At 36.4% G+C, this 22,726-nt stretch overlaps 1 protein-coding gene across 4 annotated transcripts in view; it reads right to left on the reverse strand.

Moving 5' to 3' along the window:
• The window catches only part of Rbp6 (RNA-binding protein 6), a 1,483,108-nt gene extending 1,464,899 nt beyond the window's left edge, over window positions 1-18,209 (reverse strand). For 2 of the 4 annotated variants that reach the window (XM_074170376.1, XM_074170377.1), the window contains exons 1-2: window positions 18,010-18,206; window positions 17,851-17,891 (exon numbers count right to left, since the gene is read on the reverse strand). In XM_074170376.1, the coding sequence (XP_074026477.1) occupies window positions 17,851-17,891; window positions 18,010-18,074 (106 nt within the window). In that variant the 5' untranslated portion in view covers window positions 18,075-18,206. Of the gene's footprint in view, window positions 1-17,850; window positions 17,892-18,009 lie in introns of all 4 variants that reach the window. The other 2 variants (XM_074170375.1, XM_074170379.1) reach the window with 2 other exon arrangements.
• Between the last annotated feature and the right edge of the window lie 4,517 nt (window positions 18,210-22,726).

Consider the following 22,726-nt stretch of genomic DNA (forward strand, 5'->3'; position numbering starts at 1 on the left):
ATTTATTTACGCATGATTCTTGATATCAGCCAAAAATTCTTGAATTTGACTTGCTAAAATCCAGGAAAACGTTCATTTGGGAAGTTTCACTGACAATCTACGTATAATTTCTATTTTTCGATCCTATATCAACTTTCCTATTCTCCCACCTCCCTGTTTCCATCATTAAACCAGTTCACAAGTTGTAATTTGTGTTGAGTAGACATAAAGCTCCTAAGAGTATAATCGTGGCTCATTGGATTCAGATTACTGTGTACAAAATTTAATAATTTTACAGCACACAAAAAATTTACCAGTGTGAAAGCATCTTCGAATTGGGGGGAATTTACCGTTAACAGAAAGGAGTGCACCAAGCCACCATTGGTCGTTAAAGAACATCATTTCATGGCAAACCATGAAAATTTCCACGAGAAACAATATTTTTCAACGTGTTCAATAATACAGTACTCGATTTTGTCGCGGAAAATTACACACCCTGCAACTCCTTCCATCATTTTGATTTGAAAAATTAGGTATATCTTCTGAAAAACTAGTGCTGCTGGGGATATTTTCACAAAAAAAGAAGATATTTGGCGAATTCTATGATACCTATATGGTCCTCGATTTTGTCGCGGAAAAATACATCCCCTGCAAACCCTTGGATCATTTTGATTTAAAAACTAGTACGGTACTAGCGAAAGAGTAACTGATAAGTAACTGCTGCCGGAAATATTTTCTCATGAAACGAAATTATTTAGCGAGTATGGGCCTCCCTTCCATCGGTTCGATTAAAAATAATCATATATTTAAAAAAATAGCGCTGCTGGGGATATTTTCACATAAAACGAAGGTGTTCGGTCTTCGATATTGTCGCGGAAAAATACATCCCCGGCAATCACCTTCGTCATTTTGATGTAAAAAATCATATCTTTTGAAGAATTAGTGCTACCGGGAATATTTTTATATGAAACGAAAGTATTTGGCATACTCTATGATACCTATATGATCCTCTATTTTTTTTTCGGAAAAATACACCCCCGGCACTCTTCCATCATTTTGATTCCACCACAAAATCGAGGACCATATAGGTATAGTAGAATACGCCGAATACCTTCGTTTTATGTTAAAATATCGCCAGCAGCGCTAATTTTTGAGAGATATGATTTTTTGGATCAAAATGATTGAAGTGGTTGCAGGGGGTGTATTTTTCCACGACAAAATCGAAGACCATATAGTCCAAGAGTCAGAGCCAATAAAAGTCTCTGAATTTATTAGGCCTGGTTTATTCTCAGTTTCTTAGGGCTGAAACTTCATCAAACTTTTGTGTTTTATATGTAAATCAAAATTATGATAGTCAGCGTCCTATGGGGACACAGCTGGTCAGTGAGCTGTAATGTACGTTGCGAGGTTTATGAGAGTGCAATTCGTTTATTAAGCGTGACATTTTTTTAGTAACTATATTATTATTAAATAAAATGCTCATTCAACCATTCCGTAGAACAAGGCCTGTCAGTCAGTGAATGAGAAATGAAATTATTTCCTTCTCTGTGGACATTACACGCGGCAACTCGTTTTTATTTATAATTTACTTAAAATAAAATAACAATATCATAGTCATCTAAAGTACGACATGTATTTTAATGCGGCACTTCCGTGTCGCAGTTGTGCAGTTTTTTTTTTGACAAAATGATGGAAGGGTTCGCAAGGAGTGTAATTTTCCGAGACAAAATCGGGGACTGTATAGGAAATTATTGAACTATTTCGTGTGAAAATGTTCATGGCTAGCTATGACTTTCAACCACTATTGCTCTTTTGGCGCACTCCTTTCCGTTAACGTAAAATTCCCCCAATTCATGGCTGAATACCATGCTTACCTTCACACTGGTTATATACATAACTAGCGAGCTACCCTGACCCTGCATGGGTGCAATGCTGATAAGAAATATAAATTTACCCACCGGAAATTTAAGGGCGTGGAGGAACTGTGACGAAAAGATAATTTTGTTTTATGGACGCGTCATTTTCCCCCTCGGCAGGCTTTCCTGTTGGAATATTCAAAAATCCTTCCTTATTGCACATCTACAATATAAAACCGACCTACATACAAAATTTCAGCAGTCGAAAATATACCGGTATGGAAAAACAGTGATGAGAAGATGATTTTATTTTATGAACACTCCTTTTCCTCCGCGGCTGGCGCTCCAATTGGAATATTTAAGAATACTTTCTTATTGAACATTCACAACATAAAACGAACCTACGTACAAAATTTCAGCCTTCGAAAATATAGCTGCACGGAGAAGCAGTGATGAAAAGATAATTTTCATATTAAATCGCACCCCTTTTATCCCCAAGGAGGCGCCCCAGTTGGAATTTTTGAAATACCTCTCTTGTTGCACATCTACCATGAAACGAACCTACATACAAAATTGCAGCCTCCGAAAATATAGCGGTACGGAGAAACAGTGATGAAAAGGAAAGTTTTACCCCCACGGGGGGAGCATCAGTTAGAATATTTGAAAATCCTCTCTTATTGCACATCTAATATAAAATGAACCTGCATAAAAAATTTCAGCCTTCAAATATATAGCGGTACGGGAAAACAGTGATAAAAAGGTAATTTCCATATGTAAACGCTCCCCTTTTACCCTCACGGAGGCTCCCCAGTTGGAATATTTGAACATCTTTTTCAGTGCACATCTAAGTCCTAAGAAGCACAACCAAATGTCAGCTTCCTAAGATTCAACAGTTCGGAATAAACAGAAAATGAACATCGTGAATTCATAAGGATAGCGGATATATGATGGTGTAGGCTATTTTAAAATCAACTGGTGATAACGCACCAGTAGATTTCAATTTATACTTCGTGATAATTTTTTTTCACAAGGTCACTCCGTGACAATTTTTGTCACGGAGTAAAATAGTTCTGTTGTGGAAATGGAATGTACATTCGCCATTGTCAAGACAGGGGGTTGAAAATGGAAATCTGAACTGAATCTGAACCTCAAACATAACTATTTTGTGTTCCTTCGGGACGCAGTTTTGTCGACACCAGTTTCGTGTCAGTGTAAAACTGGTGCGAAACTATTTTTCCAAAGAATTTGCTATTAGAGAAAACTGATGCTTGGGTTTTCGTCGTATCTAATTTCATTTGGTACATGACAGAGCGTGCACATAATGGAGTCATTAAATTACAAAAGTCAGTCTAGTTTACTGGCACCCACACAATCTGAAACGGTAGTGAGTCTGTATGTGAGAAAGGCAGATACATTTCAGCTAAGCCATCATGTCACGACATTGTTGGTTTGTGTACTGTAAAAGGAATCGAGTCGTATGCAACAATGTATGTAATGCATACAGCGGTTTTTTCTCTATATTTCAAGTGTAACTATCCAAACTGACAGTGGATTTCATTACAGGAAACGTTATTTTTCTCTTGATGTGGGCATTTTGTTCTTGTGTGCACAAAGAAATTGATAGGATAAGTAAGACAATGTTTCAGGATAACACAATGAAATTATTGAACCAAATTATCTAAAAACAATTCGTTCAGGCCAGTCTCAATCCCTACACAGTAGGTTAATGGACTGACACCTATCAGAAAACAACTACTCCCCTGGCTAATACCACGAAGGGCGATGGATTATATCCGACAGGTGTCAGTGCAAGATTCTTCACAGAAGTTATTCCTGCATATGCTGTTGGCGATACAACTGCCGCAATAGATTTTCAATTATTGCCATACCGGTTTCGGGCTGTTTGGCCACTCGTCAGTGCAAGGTAGTGTATATCATCAACATAAAGTCGATGATTTCCGATAATTGAAAATCGAATTCCGTCAGAGTATCATTCCTCGAACTAAGCTGAAGCATACAGCAAACAACAGGTTTGTCGTCGCCCCATCTGCCTGTGAACGACGTAACCACCTGCATATCCGAAATTTGCCCAATTCCTCGTAAAAGGAAAGAAAACTTTCACATATAGTCACACATAGGTGTCAGTCCATTAACCTACTGTGAAGGGAGTTGAGACTGGCCTGAACGAATTGTTCTTAGATAATTTGATTTATAGCCAGTCTTCAAATATGTCCACTGACTATATGTGGAAATTATTGACATTTCGTTTATTAATCCCAACAAGATTTCTCACATTGAAGGTGAGGTGAATTGGCGTTAGTCTCCCATTTGAATAATCATGTACGATGGATTACATTTTGAAGTCAGACTTTGACAGGGATATCATGGTTTGAAATTTCCTTTGTGTAGATATTCATCTATCAGAAATTCCGTCAGATTTCCCAAAACCCGATTACTTTAGCGTTTGGCGTACTTAACCACTTTTAAAATTTGAGCACAGAAGTACTAACTCTGGGGATAACAAAATACTACTGAATCTACCGAGTCAAGATTTATGCTATATATAGGTATATATAAGGTGCAAGACAGTATAAAAGTGAGATTGATTATTAGAAACAGAAATTTCAACTTTTTCATAACAATTCAAAAGGAGGAAAAACTCTTGAATGTTTTTCGAACAAAAATAATTATAATGAAACAAGGATTACAAATGACAAATCAAAACAGTCATTTTCAAACGGATTTTCAACTATTTCTCAGCGATTAGAAATGTAGTGGTTGACTTTACAAACATGTTTTTTTATACGTTTCAGATATCGATGCATTAAATCCAGCTCAAATAATACTTGCTTGCACTTGAACTGCAACTTTGTTGGATAAATCACATACTAAGCAGGTTATCTCCCTATAGTTCATCTCCTGATGATTCCAACCATACTCAGTAGGGTTCATCCCCCGATAACGCCAACTTGGTTGGTGAAACGAGCTACGAAAAGTATAATGTACAACTTGAAGAAATTGAGTCAGTTCTTCTTTCATTATTCATTTTCCGACAATCCCTATTTCAACTTCGAATGTTTTGATTTCGCTTTCAATACAAGTACATCACTATCCCTATATCCATCAAACATTGTATTAATAAAAAATTTATACTAACTGTTTCTCCCAATCATTTCGTGGTTTCCGTCAATAACGTTTTTCTACCCGTGGGTTGGGCTACCTATCGGGCGCGTCCCCAGGTGGCGGATAGGGGAACGGCCAGGGGACTGGAGGTCCTGTCCGGGAAGCCAATGTGGCCTAACGGACGGGGTTGACGGACTCCTGGTCAGTGGCAGAAATAAGTAGGGTGAGGGGAACTAAAACCCCCCAAAAGCCCTGCAAAACATGCCACCGCGGACCAGCCTACCCAAGCTAAGATGTAAGGAATCGTGTCGACAGCTGAATGGCCGCAGGGTTATATGCGGTTACGAACGATCCCCTTGAGGAACCGGGCGAAACCTCATTGTAACTAGCCTTCCTCTGGTAATGCGGGGCTCTGCTAGAGGTGACCAACCCTTCCCTTGCTACTCGTGGGAACATACATGGACACTAAAGGCTGGACAGCAATGCTCCCCTCAATTTAGGGCGGGGGCTGGGGATGAACAGAAATGCTCACCCCAAGCTACCGCTCAGAAAGAGGCAGACCACCTCGCGATGCAACGCAAAGGCCAAGGCGTAAGCGTATCAGCGGCGCCAAGGCCAAGAGGAGGAAGAGAGAGAAAGAAGCAGAAGTGGCAGCAACTATGAGTGCATCCTCCCCCTCTCCCACTCCATCCTCAACAACAAGGGCACCTCTTGCGGAGGGCGCCAAGAGCTCCGCCTTGAAAAAAGGCAAGGAACCGGCTGCCAGCGCAGGAAAGCGCCCTCACGCGAGTACCTCCACGGAGGAAACCCCAAGAAGGTTGAAGAAGCTGCGCAGCGACAGAAATGTCGCTGCACCTTCCAAAACATTCGTGGAGGCCGCCTTGAGACACCTCAAGGTAGCCATCATAGATGAGACTAATCCGTACGGTAAGGTTACCGCAGAACGAGAGAGTCTCATAAAAAAACAACTGTTGGAGGAGCTGGACAAGATCATCTTCTCCGCCTCCAGCAACAACAGCAAACCGCCCACGTTCAAGTCGTGGACATACTCCGGTGGAATCATCAGAGTGGTCTGCGATGACGACGTGACGCTAGAGTGGCTGAAGAAAGCCACAATGAATATTAAGCCATGGGAGGAGGCATCACTTGCGGTCGTCAGTGTGGATAAGCTCCCGAAGCTTACCAAAGCCTCACTCTGGATCCCGGAGGACGTCCACAAGACGACATCCGGTGAAAAGGAGAGGGTGCTGGGTCGGCTAAAGGCGCAGAATCCTGACCTGAAGGTAGCAAGATGGTGCACCTTCCATCATGAGGTTAAGATGAACCCACAAGGACACCTCTTCGTCTTCGGGATCGGAGACGATGATATGGCTGTCCTAAAGAAGAAGTCGATGAGATTAAGCTACGCGTTCACCTCACTGACTATTAGGGCAACAAAAAAAGAAACAGAGAGTACCTCTGAAGACCCTAGGTCCTTGGAGGTTAAACCACCTAAAGTGGATATTGACCCCAAGGCCACCACCATTCGATGACCTGACGAAGGAGGTACCCAAAAACAGCGAGGCCACCTCCCCCTTAGCTAAAGGTAACTTTGTATCCAACAACTGTCTCATGGGCAAGGACGTTGGAAAAAAAGTAAAAATATTACAATGCAACCTCCAACACAAAAAGGCGGCAACGGCAACACTATGTCGCCACCTTGATGTATTGGAGGAGGCAATAGCTTTGATCCAGGAGCCCTGGATAATGAAGACCAAAATTACTGGTTTCAGTAGTTTAACTGGTCAAATTTTCAGCTTACCAAGCAACCAGCAACCTAGGACGGCTGCCTACGTTCCTAGGAAATACAGAGCGTTTCCGATGGCACAATTCAGCACCTCAGATCTCACTGCGGTCAAAGTTGAATGTCCAGTTGGGAAAAGCAAATATTTGGCGTTGATAATCGCATCGGTGTACCTCCCTTCAGATGCAGCCACCCTACCACCGACCAGAGAAATGGAGGTACTAGTGGACCACTGCCTCAACCAGAGGGTGGAGCTCATATTGGGTTGCGACTCAAACTCTCAACTCGTGAGCTGGGGCAGCAAGGATATCAACGCCCGAGGTAAGTCACTATATGAATATATAATACAGAAAGATCTAACAATCTTGAACAGAGGCACGGAGCCAACATTTATTAATGCCCGTAGCCAAACGTTAATAGATATCACGCTCACGACAGCCGAAATATCAAACAAAATCCAAGACTGGCAAGTCTCGGACAATATCTCTATGTCAGACCACCGCTGGCTGACCTATACGGTAAGCCAGGATCTGAGGACTACTGTAAAATCCCGTGACCCGAAGAGGACGGATGTAGCACTCTACAATCGACTCTTAAGAGGAGCTCTGCGGGAAACAGAGGTCCTGACTCCTGGCAACAATGAAGAACTGGAAAGGTACACAGCACAACCACAACAAAATAGACACTGCCTATAAGGAATCCTGTCCAATGAGGATGGTTCAAACGCATGGCACAACCAACACATGGTGGTGTCCTGAATTGGAACACCTCAGGAAGACAGCGAGAACGACCTTTAACAAGGCAAAACGTACAAGACTCGAAGAGGACTGGGTTATATCTCAAGCCAACCTCAGAGAGTTCAAAAAAGTCTGCAGACGAAAACAAAGAGAAGCCTGGAGAGCCTATTGTGAGGCATTCGAAGACTTTCCACTAGCTTCTAGGCTACAGAAGGCACTCTCAAATGACCACCATAAGACTATCGGCATCCTGACGAGGGAAAATGGCGACAAAGCCGCCTACCTACAGGAGAGTGCTGAGATTCTTATGGAAACTCACTTCCCAGGTTCTGTCTTTCCTGGAACGGCGAACTGGACGGATGTACCAATAACACCTTCACAATATGACTGGCAATATGCTAGTACAATAATTGATGGGAACAAAATAAGTTGGGCTATATCGGGCTTTTCCCCCTTCAAGTCACCAGGGCCTCACGGTATAAGACCAGCCCTACTTCAGTGGGGACTGGACACTCTTATGCCACACCTGGTTGGAATATTCAGAGCCTCTCTAGCTCTGAGGTATATTCCCAGTAAGTGGAGAGAAGTAAGAGTAGTAGTTATACCCAAACTAGGTAGGATGGACTACACCCTACCAAAAGCTTTCCGACCAATTAGTCTCACATCGTTTTTCTTAAAAACCATGGAGAGGCTACGTGAGCGGTATATAAGAGATGAAGTACTTGTTAACAACCCATTTCATCCAAATCAGCATGCATATACCCCGGGAAGGTCTACTGATTCGGCCCTTCACCATGTGGTTGGCAGAATCGAGAGATCATTGGACAACAAAGAATCCACCCTAGGTATATTCATAGATATTGAGGGAGCGTTTGATAAAACAACCTTTCCAACAATTACCCACCAACTACACTCCAGGAATGTACCTGGTAGTAGGAGAATGGATACTCCAGATGCTCTCTAGCAGAGCATCACCAAGAAAAGAAGTTTAACGGGCTTAAAACCTCCCGAAATCTTCAAAAGCCAACTAAACTTCTCTGAAGAGGTGAAATACCTTGGTATTATACTCGACAAGAAGCTAACATGGAACTCTCATCTACAGAGTAGAGTGAAAAGAGCATACGTGGCTTATGAGCAATGTCGGAGGACAGTGGGATGCGCATGGGGTCTTTCACCCCGTGTAGTCGCCTGGATCTACACTGCAATAATAAGACCTATGTTAACGTATGGAGCCATTACATGGGGACCAAAAGCTCTACAAGCAACGGCCATCCAAAAATTATATCAAATACAGCGACTGGCTTGTTTAAACATCACAGAAGCTATGAGAACGACACCAACCGCGGCAATGGAATTATTCACGGGTCTGACCCCTCTGGATCTGTACGTTAAGGAGGTTGCGATAATGGCCATGGTACGATTGCACACGGCTGGTGTAAACCTAGAAGTAGGAATGAGTAGAAATGGGTCGATTGAGGCTGGGCCTATGGCGGGAAGCGCTTACTGCGCAACCTCTGCTGCAGGCAACAAGTGATGCAATTGAACCCAGGTTTGTGTTTAATAAACCCTACAAAATAAAAATTAAGCAGAACACAGAGTCAGATGTTACAAATGCAATACGGATTTATACAGATGGCTCAAAAACCAAAGAAGGCTCAGGATGTGGAGTGTACTCCAGATCACTAAGCCTAAGGATTAAATGGGGAATGGGAAGAAATACCAGCATGGTCCATGGTATCTCAATCGCCATAAAAGAAATAACCAAGAAAAGAATTTCTGGCAAAAACATAACAATCTGCACTGATAGCAGACAAGCACTATTAGCCTTGAACAGACACCGTGTTACTTCAGGGCTAACACTAGAGTGCCACCAAGATTTAGCCAAAGCCTCGGTAGATAATAACATTATCCTGAGGTGGGTTAAAGGGCACGAGAGGAGTAAAGGTAATCGCATTGCCGACTTTTTAGCCAAGGAAGCGGCTGGACTAAGAATTTTAGGACCCAGTGGCACCCACGGCCTGATGACTTCGACAATTGCGGAACTAGTCAAATGTTACACCTATGCTCAATCTTTAAAGAGATGGGATGAAATCAAAGGATGTAATCTTGCCAGGATCACCTTGGGCGACCCTGGGAAGCTGGCGCCGAAGAAATATCTGGCGATGACCAGGAAAAATCTACGCTTTACAGTAGGATTTCTGACTGGCCACTGTCAGCTAAGGAAACACCTACATAATATGGGGCTAGTGGACACACCTCTATGCAGGATGTGTGAACAGGAAGATGATACTGTCAGGCATGTCCTGTGCGAGTGCCCGGAGTTATCGTCAATAAGAGAGTGTGTGTTCGGCGAGTCTTGGCCTACACCTGCCGATATAAAGGAGATGTCTCCCAGCGACCTGTCCACCTTCCTGGAAAGGACAGGATGGACGACGACCTAGGAGGACAACTCCTCGGGAGGATGTACAATGGGTCACATGTGGCCTACGTGCGTGGGCTTACACTCACCCTCCCTACTCTACAGATACAGAACGTTTTTCTATATCATTCAGTTTTTTTAATCTATGGTGATCTAATATTTTTCCTCTATTTTCATACCTTCAAGCTTTTTTGTCGGCGTCTTTCACTTTCTTCTCTTTTGATTTTCTACATAAAAAGTGAAAACCTAATTTACAATTCGTGCGTCTACGACTATACCGATCATAATCATTCATATATAAGTATATTATCATGGACTTGTAGAATATAATTTAGAAACTACATCACCGTTTAATAAGACAAACAGAAAGTATGTAATAATTATTTTAAGGCGAATTAATTTTTTTTCAATGAATATTGTTTTACAGAAATTATCGAGTATAAGTAAACATTTCCACCCCAACAATGCCTGTTCGTTTTACAATAGAATAATAATCAAATTTATATCAGAAGTAATCCAAGAAATTAATGTAATGGCACCAGTGATATTTGATGTTGCTAATTTCATTATAATAATAATTGCGACCATGATTGCGAAAATTTTTAATTTTATTTTGAATATCTTTGAAATGTTTTGTTTTAATTCTGTTAAAATATATATATATATATATATATATATATATATATATATATATATATATATATATATATATATATATCAATGTCTTGACTACATAAATAAAGTTTTCTCTCTCGTTCTATCAACTTCCTGGGCATCGTATAGAAGTAGTTTCACCTCGGTTTTCACGATTTTAATACACTGTCTTGTTCTTGTATATATTTACTATTGTAATCCTTATGATGTTAATATTATTAAAATATTGGAATCAATGTGAGAAGAGTATTCTTTATGCATGTTGTGCACATGTAACACAGTAACAAGCAGCACAGTAACAAAATTGAAGTCAGCAACATATAGGATTTTTCATCAACAGACATGATACTGGGCTTTGACATTTTGTATAAGACCAATGATAACTTGAACACAATTTTTCACTATTGATGCCATTGATATCCTCTCTTAATTTTGTTGAAGTGTGGTCGAGTTAACCATTGGATTTGATTTACTCACTTCTCGAGTAGATTATCTCAAAAAGTCCAGATCATTCTGTTGAGGTGTAGATTTTTCAGTTGTATGATGAAAATTTTCCGTCAGGACTTCATTCAATAATGTTTTCCATTGTTGATATATTTTATTTTTTCTTTTGCCACTGTTTGGATTTCTGCGTTCTATTAAGTTATATCACGTGATTTAAATAATCATTTAAATTAGTCTAAGATCCCAGAATAAAACGACCTTCACCGAGCTGGTTGATGGATGAAAAGTATTTTGTATAAAATTGAATATGTCAGTAAATATACTGCGAATGGGTTGACTGAAAAATTTCAGTCCAGAATATGATAATTTAACAATTTAAAAATTATTTTTTCAAACATTTCACTGGTTTGGTTAATAGACAAATTCCATATCAATCAAAAATATGAAGCCTATAGAATATGGAATATGCAAACGATACTAGTAACTTGCACTGATCTGGTTAATGAATTAAAGTTTAAGTTAAAATTTATATTATTTCATTACAAACACGGTGGCATAGGACTGTATATGAAAAATCAGTCCTGAATTCCGGTTTTCGGGTTTTAAAGAGTGAAAAATTTCTGCGACTTGATAGGTGCGACAGAAAGGACCCAGCGAACCATTGAAAAAATCCAAAAAGTATGTAATTTGGATGATGGTGTAATTGATTTTAATAATGAAATTTTTAAAAAGTGTTCATTGAAGTAATCTTTTCGTAAAATAAAACACTTCAAATACAATATTGTTGAGCTATCCAGTACTCACTCGAATTTATAGGTTATCACACCACGTGTTATAATATAAAAAGAGACTGCTTTGCATAAAAAATATAATAAAGAATTTAATAATTTTTGTTTTGAAAATACAGTTGATAGATAATAATTGAGTCTTATCTAATACTTATATTTTACCATGATAAAGTGATCGTTAGTAACATTCACATATGATTTTGTAAGGTACTTTTCGACACACAAACCTTTTTATTCAACTTGAAGAATTATTGTTGATAAAATTAACAAGAAAATTATCTGATCTCTGTTTTTATTTGTAACATAATTAATGAGGATTTTTTCATTCAACTGATCAAATTTAAAAGGTCATAAAATTTATACATCAAACATTTTCATTTGATTGCAAAAATTAGCTTTTTAGGAGCATCATAATTCATCTAATACTGATGAAGACGATGACAAAAAATGTTCTGAAGTTGAAGATCACAACTTCATGCCCGATGACTTGGGTGATGAATAATTTGTTGATTCAAAAACTTTTGTATTTACATTTTATTACAATAAAATTTTTGTATTAAACACAACTATGTTTTTATTTTGTCTGCTGATGAAAGAAATAAAATTTGTAAAATTATTATCACTTTATTGTCACAATAAAATATATACACACATATATAAGTTATTCAGCTAAAAAACTGAAATTTGAGATAACGAAATTAATGCATGAATACTTTATTTTGAAGTGAAATTGACAGATGAAACTTTCAAGATGGCGACTGAGCGCCATCTGGGAAAAAAATAAAATGGAAAGAGGGGTCTTGTGACACATCATTTTGAAGCTCCTGACGAATACTTCACAATCCTAGAATAGGAAGTCACTATCTTCACCTACTACAAATTGGCAGAACATTTAATAATTTCCTGAAGACAAATACATTAATATCAATATTTCTAGAAATATTCCTTTTTATCTGCCATATGGCAATTCCAACAACCCGATAAGATTTGTTAAGTTATTTTTTGTTTATGTCAGTACGACAATGAACATCATTGTTAAGTTGAAATATTCGCATTTAGTTTTCGGTTTTACTAGTAGAAAGCACCACATCAACAATCTCTAAAATGGTCAATTCTCGTCCACTGGAAAAAAAATTTAAGAGATTTTTATTTACGGTGCGACGCGTAATTATCACGAGACCGAAAGGATTTTCAATGAAAGTTTTCCAAATCGTCCTATCTGCAGAAAATATTTGAGGGAACTTGCATCCAAATTCACAACTACCGGTAGTGTACATAACAAAAAGCCCCCGGTCGTTGGATTGGCCGTCAAGGTCCTCCAGGAAGGTCATCCCGCTCGCCAGATTTGACACCTTGGGACTTTTTTATGGGAATTTGAAGCAAAAGGTGTACGACACTGAACCTCTTTCAATATTGGATATACGGCAGAGAATAATGAATATTTGTAGAGACATTGACGTTACTGTGTTCGAAAAAGTTCGACGTGAAATATTTGATAGGCTGTTCATATGTGAAGAAGTTCAAGGCAACCATTTCGAGTATATTCTGAACTGTCCTCAAGCTTAATACCTCATATTATGTAGTTAAATGTCAATGTATTCAGGCAATTATCAAAAGTTCCACCATTATGTAATAGTTGAAGATATTGACATTATATTCTAAGGTTGTCAAGCATTTGTCTAGAGCTTCAATAAGATGTGTCACAACACCCCCTTTTCATTTGATTTTTTTCCCAGATGGCGCCCAGTCGCCATCTTGAAAGTTTCATCTGTCAAATTCGCTTCAAAACAATGTATTCATCCATTTATTTCATTATCACAAATTTCAATTTTTTTAGTTGACCCGTTCAAAAAATAAAAGGAGGGGAGGGACATTAAAGAAATGCACTGTATAGCAGAAATGTCGACTCGGCAGATACAGTAGAATTTTGTTATCCCCAGAGGTAGTAGGTCTAGGCTCAAATTTAAAAAAATACCCACTCGTTTCTCAAAAAGTGGTGTAAGTACGCCATACGCTACAGTAATCGGATTTTGGAAACTCTGACGGAATTTCTGATACATGAATATCTGCACAAAAGAAATTTTAAATCATGATATCGCTCCCAGTGTGACTTCAAAACGAAATCCATCGTACACGATTATTCAAATGGGAGACTAATGCCAAGCCACCTCACTTTTAATTTCATTGTGTTATCCTGAAACAGTGTCTTACCTATCCTATCAATTTCTTGGCTCTACTCAAACTGAACGTTTCATCCTCTTGTTTGTTCTTTTCTGCGGTTAGAACTCCTTAGTGCAGGTACTGCAGGTAAATTTGCTTATATTTGGTTTACATCAGGTTCAATTCTTTGTGTTGGATTTTCTCTAGGTTCACTGTTTCTAGGAATATGTATTGTATTGTATATTGTTGTGTTTTGATTTGTATTTGTTCCTCAAAACTCAATTACAGCATACCTACACAAACAAGATCCCCCATACTCGCAAGTTCAAACCACCCATCATCACACAAAATGGCTACCTATAACGCATTCATATACAGAATGTTAAAGATACCACTTAGCAATGAATACCGGAACAAGGAAAGGAAAATCATATACCAAATAGTGAACGAGAACATATACACCCAAAAGACAATAGATAAATCAGAAAATAGAATCAAACCAAAAATACAGAACAAGGACCAAACTACTCCAACAGATAAAACAACACAACGATGGACTGCATTCACATACGTAGGTCATCCAACCAAAAAACTAACTAACATTTCGAAACTCCTGAACATCAACACCACATACAAGTCAAACACAAAAATAACTCAAAAAATAAACAGCTATGAAAAAGAAGAAGACAAAAACCTAAACGGACTGTACAGCCTACAATGCTCGGACTGCAATAAATTCTATATCGGCCAAACCAAGAAAAAACTGATCCAAAAGTTCAGTTTCACTTATCGAGGATGACATACAAATCAAAACACAACAAGACCTAACATTCAATATACTACACAATATAATACACATTTCTAGAAACAGTGAACCTAGAAAAAATCCAACACAAGCAAATTTACCTGCAGTACATGCACTAAGGCGTTCTAACCACATAAAAGAACAAACAAGAGTATGAAATGTTCAGTTTGAGTAGAGCCAAGAAGATGATAGCACAAAGAGCCATCGAAAGCGCAATATATATATATATATATATATATGTATATATATATATATATATATATATATATATATATATATATATATATATATATATATATATATATATATATATATATAACAGAATAATTAGTGACTGGATTAACTATAAATCGATTTAATTCGTGAGGTTGCAGTCAATAGCTGGGCTGTTACAAAGAAAAATCTTTGTTATATGTCAAGCTTTCGGTATATTTCACACCTTCGTCAGGACAACTACAATAATAAGATTATATATCTTGTAAAAAATATATAAATATGGAGAACTTACTAACGTGAGAATAAAATATAAAATGGTTCAAAAACAGATAGAAAAACATTAATAAATGACAGTTGATAAAAATTTTGGCTGACAATGTCAAGTGGGAAAATTCTGAATGATACTCGAATTACTAGATTTTTTATTTTCTTTATCATATTTCAGTAGGTACGTGTAAATTTTGCTAAGACTATCAATATCAGTTCGTTTATTCATTGAATGTTCTTCGTTATTAATATGTATCATTTCCAAAAATATTCTTTTCGTTGTATTGGATCATTTTATGATCCTCCGAATTAACATGTTCTGTTAATGCACAGCCCAGCTATTGACTGCAACCTCACGAATTAAATCGATTTATATATATATATATATATATATATATATATATATAATACACATAAAACTCATAAAACAAGTCAACAAGGGAAACCGCATGGACATTTGGGAAAACTTGAACATTCATAAATTTAACAGTCAAATTTTGCATTTGACTTTTCGTCAAATGCAAAATTTAACGATATGTATTTTATATATATATATATATATATATGTATTTTTATATATATATATATATATATATATATATATATATATATATATATATATATATATATATATATGTATTATATATATATATATATATATATATATATATATATATATATATATATATATATATATATATATATAATACATATATATATATATATATATATAAAATACATATATATATATATATAATATATATATATATTAGGTATTTCGACTAATGACGTTGATAATTATACGGGAATCATTACTACCAACAATGAAATATAAAACCCAGCTACCACCTAATCCTCAATTCTTTTTGATTGAAGAGAACTGGCCGATACTTGATGAAAATCCATATTAAAAAACTAATTAATACAATTTATTGTATGATTTTCACTGTAGAGGGTTTTACAAAAGCCGCAACACGTGTTTTAATAAAAGTCGATTAGTTTTTCAATTCTCTTTGTTTCCCTACACCAAAATACCTATTGAAACCCAGAAGTCATATTTCTACCAATCAGACTTTTTTTTACCATGGATTCATAAATTTGATAAGTTTGGTTTCAAGTAGGTACTATATATACTTATACGACGAAACTAGATAGATCAGGCTATTCTAACCTGAAATAAGAGCAGAACAGATCCAAGCACCTAATGAAAACTAAATATTTACCAATGTCGCTACGCAATATTTTGTTAACAAGGCTCCATAAGACGATAAAGTGTCTTCAAATATTATGATAACGTTATTCAGATAAGAAAAATTCACAAAATCTCCCTCGAGGAAGAAGTTGTATTGCAACAAATCTGATTATCTTATTCCGGTTTCTACAAGTTAGACATAAACTGAGAAAAAAGTACCTACATCTGATATCAGAAAAGTGTCCTGAAAACTTTTCCTTCCAAAAACAATAAAGCCACGTTTAGACGATTTCAAAGGAGTAGTAGTAGATCCCCTTGAATCGTTGATTCGGATAAGTTCGACGACAAATATACCAAGACAATGTATCTCCGAGTTTCAAGGGAAGGGTGAGCATGATTATAATAAATTTGAATAACCCACCACAAATACATATAAAATACATATAAAAACATTCTGAAATCAATGAAAATATAATCCAATATTCAGGATCGAAAACAAGAATGAAATAATTGTTTCATAACAATTCAAAAGCATTAGATTATTGTGGATTGTCGATCATTATTCATCGTTCAATTATCTGAACAATACGTCTAACGATGTTTAACAGTGAACGAAATACATGTTTCGCAATTTCAACCACGAAGCTTACTTTTAATGAGTATTTTAGTTTCCACCTCGATCAAAGTACAATTGAATTATATAAGCTCGATTGATAATGACAAATGCTAAGGTTATGCATCAATTCCGAGCGCAATTCATTCGTGGAAGAGTAATTTTTTTTGATACTTCCTAATGATTATTCGAAAATTGGTATAATGTTTTTTTTTTCAACACCCAAGGGCATCTAACATTAAAGGAAAGAAACTAATTTCCCAAAATAAAAAAATTGCAAAGAAAACAAAATTAGAGGAACACCCGCATGCTTAATGCAATTTCGCTACTTGAATTGAAGTAGGTGCCCTGGAGACATCTGTTGGCATTAGGAACATCTACCTTAAAACCGCCCTTCAGATAATGACGTTCCAAAACGCATGCCCAAAGATCCAAAATGTACAAATTCAAAAGTTTTCGGCAATCCGGAGATAATTATCAAAAATAAAGTGCAAGAGAGAAAATTATTCACTTAAATGCAAATTCTACTTTGCACAAACATAAATAAACGAAAAATGTTTCAAGAATAAACACGTGGGTCTAAATATATTACAAATGTCGAGATAACACGACAGAAAGCAAGCTATTTGTACTTTCATTTCAGACGTCAACTCGTTAATTGAGAAAGACTTCAAGATGGAATGTTCAACAATTTCAATGTAGGCATATCGACGTCAAACATAGGAAGGAATGTATTACGGTTCTGTCCTTATTGCACCACTATTCACACATGACAGAACCATCGATTACATTGAATCGCATGTACAAAACTTACCTGGACTTGTCTGCCAGCTCAATCCTCCAATGAACATTTTTCTGAAACAAACGAAAACTTAGTGAATAGACGTAGGAGGATAGGAGTAGGGGGACAATCACGTGTGTTCAGACATGTGCGTGAGATTTATCGCAGGGGGGAAATGAAAACAAAACATACCCGGGGTCGTTGGGAACTTCAGCGGGGCTGCCCGATGCAATGATCTCCTGATTTTGGGACTCCATAGCACTGTATCAGTAAAATCTGCTCAACTACGACTAAACTAAAGGTAATAGAAACCGGCAAAGTATCGGAACTCCCGATACCGCGTGCTATTCGACACTATCAACACGATACTGACGGCTCGAGTAGGATAGTCGCTGTCGGAAATGTTCGGATGCCGGGTCGGACGCGTGCGCCTTTCAGTCTGATGGATGAGACAAACAATGACTGTGATTGGGTGCAATCCGTGCAGTGCGGCGGTGACGTAATCATCTTACCACTGCGCCTTGCACATTAGCGCGCCGCGGTCGACTTAGATAAATACAACGCGGAAATATTGTAGATATCTTCTGTGGAATATGGGGCACTGTGTCTAAGTTAGTGGACTTGAGACGGATGAATTTCTTTTCTTAGATTGATCAGACAATAAATAGTCCTGTACATGAAATGTCATAATTCGCACAGAAAATATTACTATGGAAATTTCTATACGGGGTGTTTCGTAACTGCGATGCCTCAACAAGGTCACAGAATAGACATGTTTCCTTCCAATGATAAATGGGAAAATTCTGATATTTAATTAAATTTCACATAAAGGATTTGAAGCTTTATATCTTCTATTAATTATCTGCGAGCGCTTTCTACAGCTGGTCGTACTGTCATCTTCTAGGCACTCCTCAAACTGAACTTGTCATCCTGTCGTCTGCCTCTTTATTCGGTCAGAACGTCTCAACTCAGGTATTTCAGGTACCTTAGGTAAATTTGCCTGTATTTGTACTACATCAGGTACTCTTTGTGTTAGATCTTCTCTAGGAATGTGTATGGTTTTGTTCAATATATTGAATGTGAGGTCTTGTTGTGTTTTGATTTGTATTTGTTCCTCGATAAGTGATTTATGACTGTTAAATTTATGGATGTTCAAGTTTTCCCAAATGTCCATGCGGTTTCCCTTGTTGACTTGTTTTATGAGTTTCATGTTCTCTGGTGGGGTGAAATTATGTTTGTCTTGTATGGCGTGTGTTGCGAGGTTTGATTTATATAATATTGGATTTATGTATGCCTTTTTGTGTAAGTTTTTCTTGGTTTGGCCGATATAGAATTTGTTGCAGTCCGAGCATTGTATACTGTATATTCCGTTTTGGTCTTTGTCTTCTCCTTTTTCATAGTTGTTTATTTTTTGTGTTATCTTCGGGTTTTGCTTGTATGTGATGTTGATGTTCAGTGGTTTGAAGACGTTTGTTAGTTTTTTGGTTTGGTGTCCTACGTACGTAAATGCTATCCATCGTTGTGTTGTTTTGTCTGTTGGGGTGGCTTGATCCTTGTTCTGTATTTTTTGTTTGATTCTGTTTTCTAGTTTATCTATTGTCTTTTGGGTGTATCCAATTTCGTTCGCTATTTGGTATATGACTTTCCGTTCTTTGTTTCGGGCTTCATTACTGAGTGTTATCCTTAACATTCTATATATGAATGCGTTATAGGCAGCCAATTTGTGTGATGGTGGATGGTTTGAACTTGCGGGTATGGTGGAGCTTGTTTGTGTAGGTTTCCTGTATATTGCCATTTCAAATTGTGTTTTGTTGTGGTTATAGTAATTGATATATCTTCCTGAATTAGTAGGTTTGACATACCAATCTGTAATCAACGAATTATCAGTTTTACGGATAATTGTTGTATCAAGAAAAGGAAGGGTCTGATTATTTTCTATTTCGATAGTGAATTGTAACTTTTTATCATATCTATTGACAACATCAAGAATTTCATTAGATTTGTCATAAGGTATTGCACAGATGACATCGTCAACATATTTCTTCAAAAAAGGAATTTCAAAACTCAATTTAGGAAGTATGTTTTCAAAAAGATCATCCATTACGTATTGAGCTATAATAGGAGAAATAGTAGCTCCCATTGGTGTACCAAGAATTTGTTTATAGTATTTACCTTCGAAAGAGAAATAACTTAAGTTGAAGATGATATCAATCATTTCAATAATTTTTTTTTGGTTCATTGAACATTTTTTATTTATATCATTCCATCTTTTGATAATACTTTCCTCCACTAGATTCATAGGTATATTGCTAAAAAGTGAAGTCACATCAAGGCTGATCAGAATATAACCTGGAGGTAGTGATTTTTCATTTATGAAATTGGAAAAATCGAAAGAATCCTTAATATAGAATTCATTTTCATAATTATAAGCATCAGTGAAAATTTTAGTGACCATTTGAGCAATTTTACTATTTGGAGCATCTTTCGAAAGTCGGTCGGTAGCCAAGCGGTTCGGCGTATATATGTATATATATATATATATATATATATATATATATATATATATATATATATATATATATATATAATTATCTGCGAGCGCTTTCAAGCGCTCGCAGATAATTAATAGAAGATATAAAGCTTCAAATCCTTTTTGTAGAATTTAATATTGAAATACTCAAAATAAAGGAAAATTAGTTGTATCAATCAATATATATATATATATATATATATATATATATATATATATATATATATATATATATATATATATATATATATATATATATATGCAGCAAATGAATGAGTATTCTTGACAGTTTATCCAGGCTTTCGGAAGTTTAGTTTCCATCATCAGGGGTGCTACAAAATTGTGGGGGTAAGTAATATTAAGATATAACTGAATGGTTAGACTTACAACTTTGTTGAGGATGTTTCATACGATGGTTATGTGAAATATTGATCACATAGTATTGGATGAGCATTGATACAATACATTTATAAAAATCGGGAAAAGATGTCTAATATTGGATGAAATATTTGATGGAAAACTTTAAAAATTGTTTTGAAAGAGGATAATATCACATGTCGAAATTTCACAAATCGTTTCTATTGATTAGGATTGACAGACAGTTGATATGACGTATGTCAGTGATTATAGAGATAAAAGTTGTTGCCAACTTCAAATTGTGAAGAATGCTTCCGAAATTTTTACCTGAGGGTAGAAAGTAATTCGTGCCTAGATCATATCCTTATCAATATTTAAACAACACTAAAACTTTTTCTGCAATTCTGAAATTGAACATAACAGATCACTATGCAACTACAGTTCATCTGGAATTCAATGCCAATCATTCAAGCCATCCGTACCTTGGTCCAAACGTAAAAAAATTATTGAGTATGAAAACCTTGGAAAAGATCTGATAAATTACAACTGGCAACTTTTTTATACTCTTAATGATCCCGATGAAATGACAGATTGATCAATCAATATATTGAAAGACGTTATTTCCAAAAATACATTACGTATAAGATACCGTCATAAAGATATACACAGAAAACCCTGGATCACTCAAGGTTTGGTAAGGTCTGTAAATGAAAGAGACAAATTTTTTCACATTCTCAAAAAAAACCCAGGAAATCCAAACCTGAAATAAGAATATATCAGATACTGAAACATCCTTGGCATACTATCAATAAATGCCAAGCAAAAATAGTATCGAAAGATCATACAAGATAATAAATAAAATAGTCAAGGTATATGGAAAATCGTTAAAGAAAATGATGAATACAAAACAAATTGTGAGATAAAACAAATAATTAATGAAAATAAAGACATTATTAAAGATAATAAAGCAATGGCTGATACTTTCAATAAATATTATGCTTATTTTAGGTTTTAGGTTAAGTGGAAGAACAATTCAGCAGTTATTTGCATAGCTGCGAAAATTGAACTCCGCCTTCTAATTAGAACTTAATATTGTTATTTTTTTTTGTGTGGTTGTAGTAGTAAAGACGTTTATTATTATTATTATTATGTAGGAAAGAAATATGCAGAAAATATCACACTGCCGCCCACTCCTCTACCCAGAAGGAAACAGATATCCGCATCTATTTTTTTCAACCCAGTCAACGACAAGGAAATAATAAGTATTATCATGTCTCTCAAAAAGAAAGCCCCTGGTATAGATAAAATATATGTTGTAACATTGCACCATATCAAAGATCAAATAGCAAAACCTATTAGTACACTTGCAAATAAAATTCTAGAAAAGGAGATATTTCCTAAAGCATTCAAAGTGGGAATCATCAGGCCAATCTATAAAAATGGTAATGAAAATTAAGTCTTGAGTTATCGCCCCATCACTCTAATTTCCAACTCAGCAAAAATATACGAAAAGTTTATTAACGAATGTTTTTTATCCAAAAATAAATTATTATCTAACAATCAGTTCGGCTTTAGAACAGGGCTGTCAACTCAGAATGCTATTCTGCTGGTCACTTCTGATATCTATAAGAATTTAGTAAATGGTAAATCTTCATTGGCTGTGTTTCTGGAACTCGCTAAAGCGTTTGATACCGTTGATCATTTCCAATTGCTGAACACATTTTTTGATTCGGGGTTCAGAGGTACCGCACATAAGCTAATATTGGACAGAGAACAATACGTGGAAGTAAACAAAACCTAAATCACAAAGAAACTATGGAGTAAGGAGTACCACAAGGGACACTTTCAGGACCCATACTCTTCATTATTTATATAGATGAAATACTTACCTTAAACAGTTCTGGTACCATATGCAGCTTTGCTGACGATACCGTTATCATATATGAATCGAAAACGTAGAAAGGCTTGAAGGAAAAAGTAGAATAGGATTTGAATTTAATCGAAGACACATTCAACCACAAA

Source organism: Leptinotarsa decemlineata, unplaced genomic scaffold, assembly GCF_025532065.1.
Source record: "Leptinotarsa decemlineata unplaced genomic scaffold, Ldec_3_MD MMD2_P_RNA_scaffold_9, whole genome shotgun sequence".
NCBI classification, from domain to species: domain Eukaryota; kingdom Metazoa; phylum Arthropoda; class Insecta; order Coleoptera; family Chrysomelidae; genus Leptinotarsa; species Leptinotarsa decemlineata.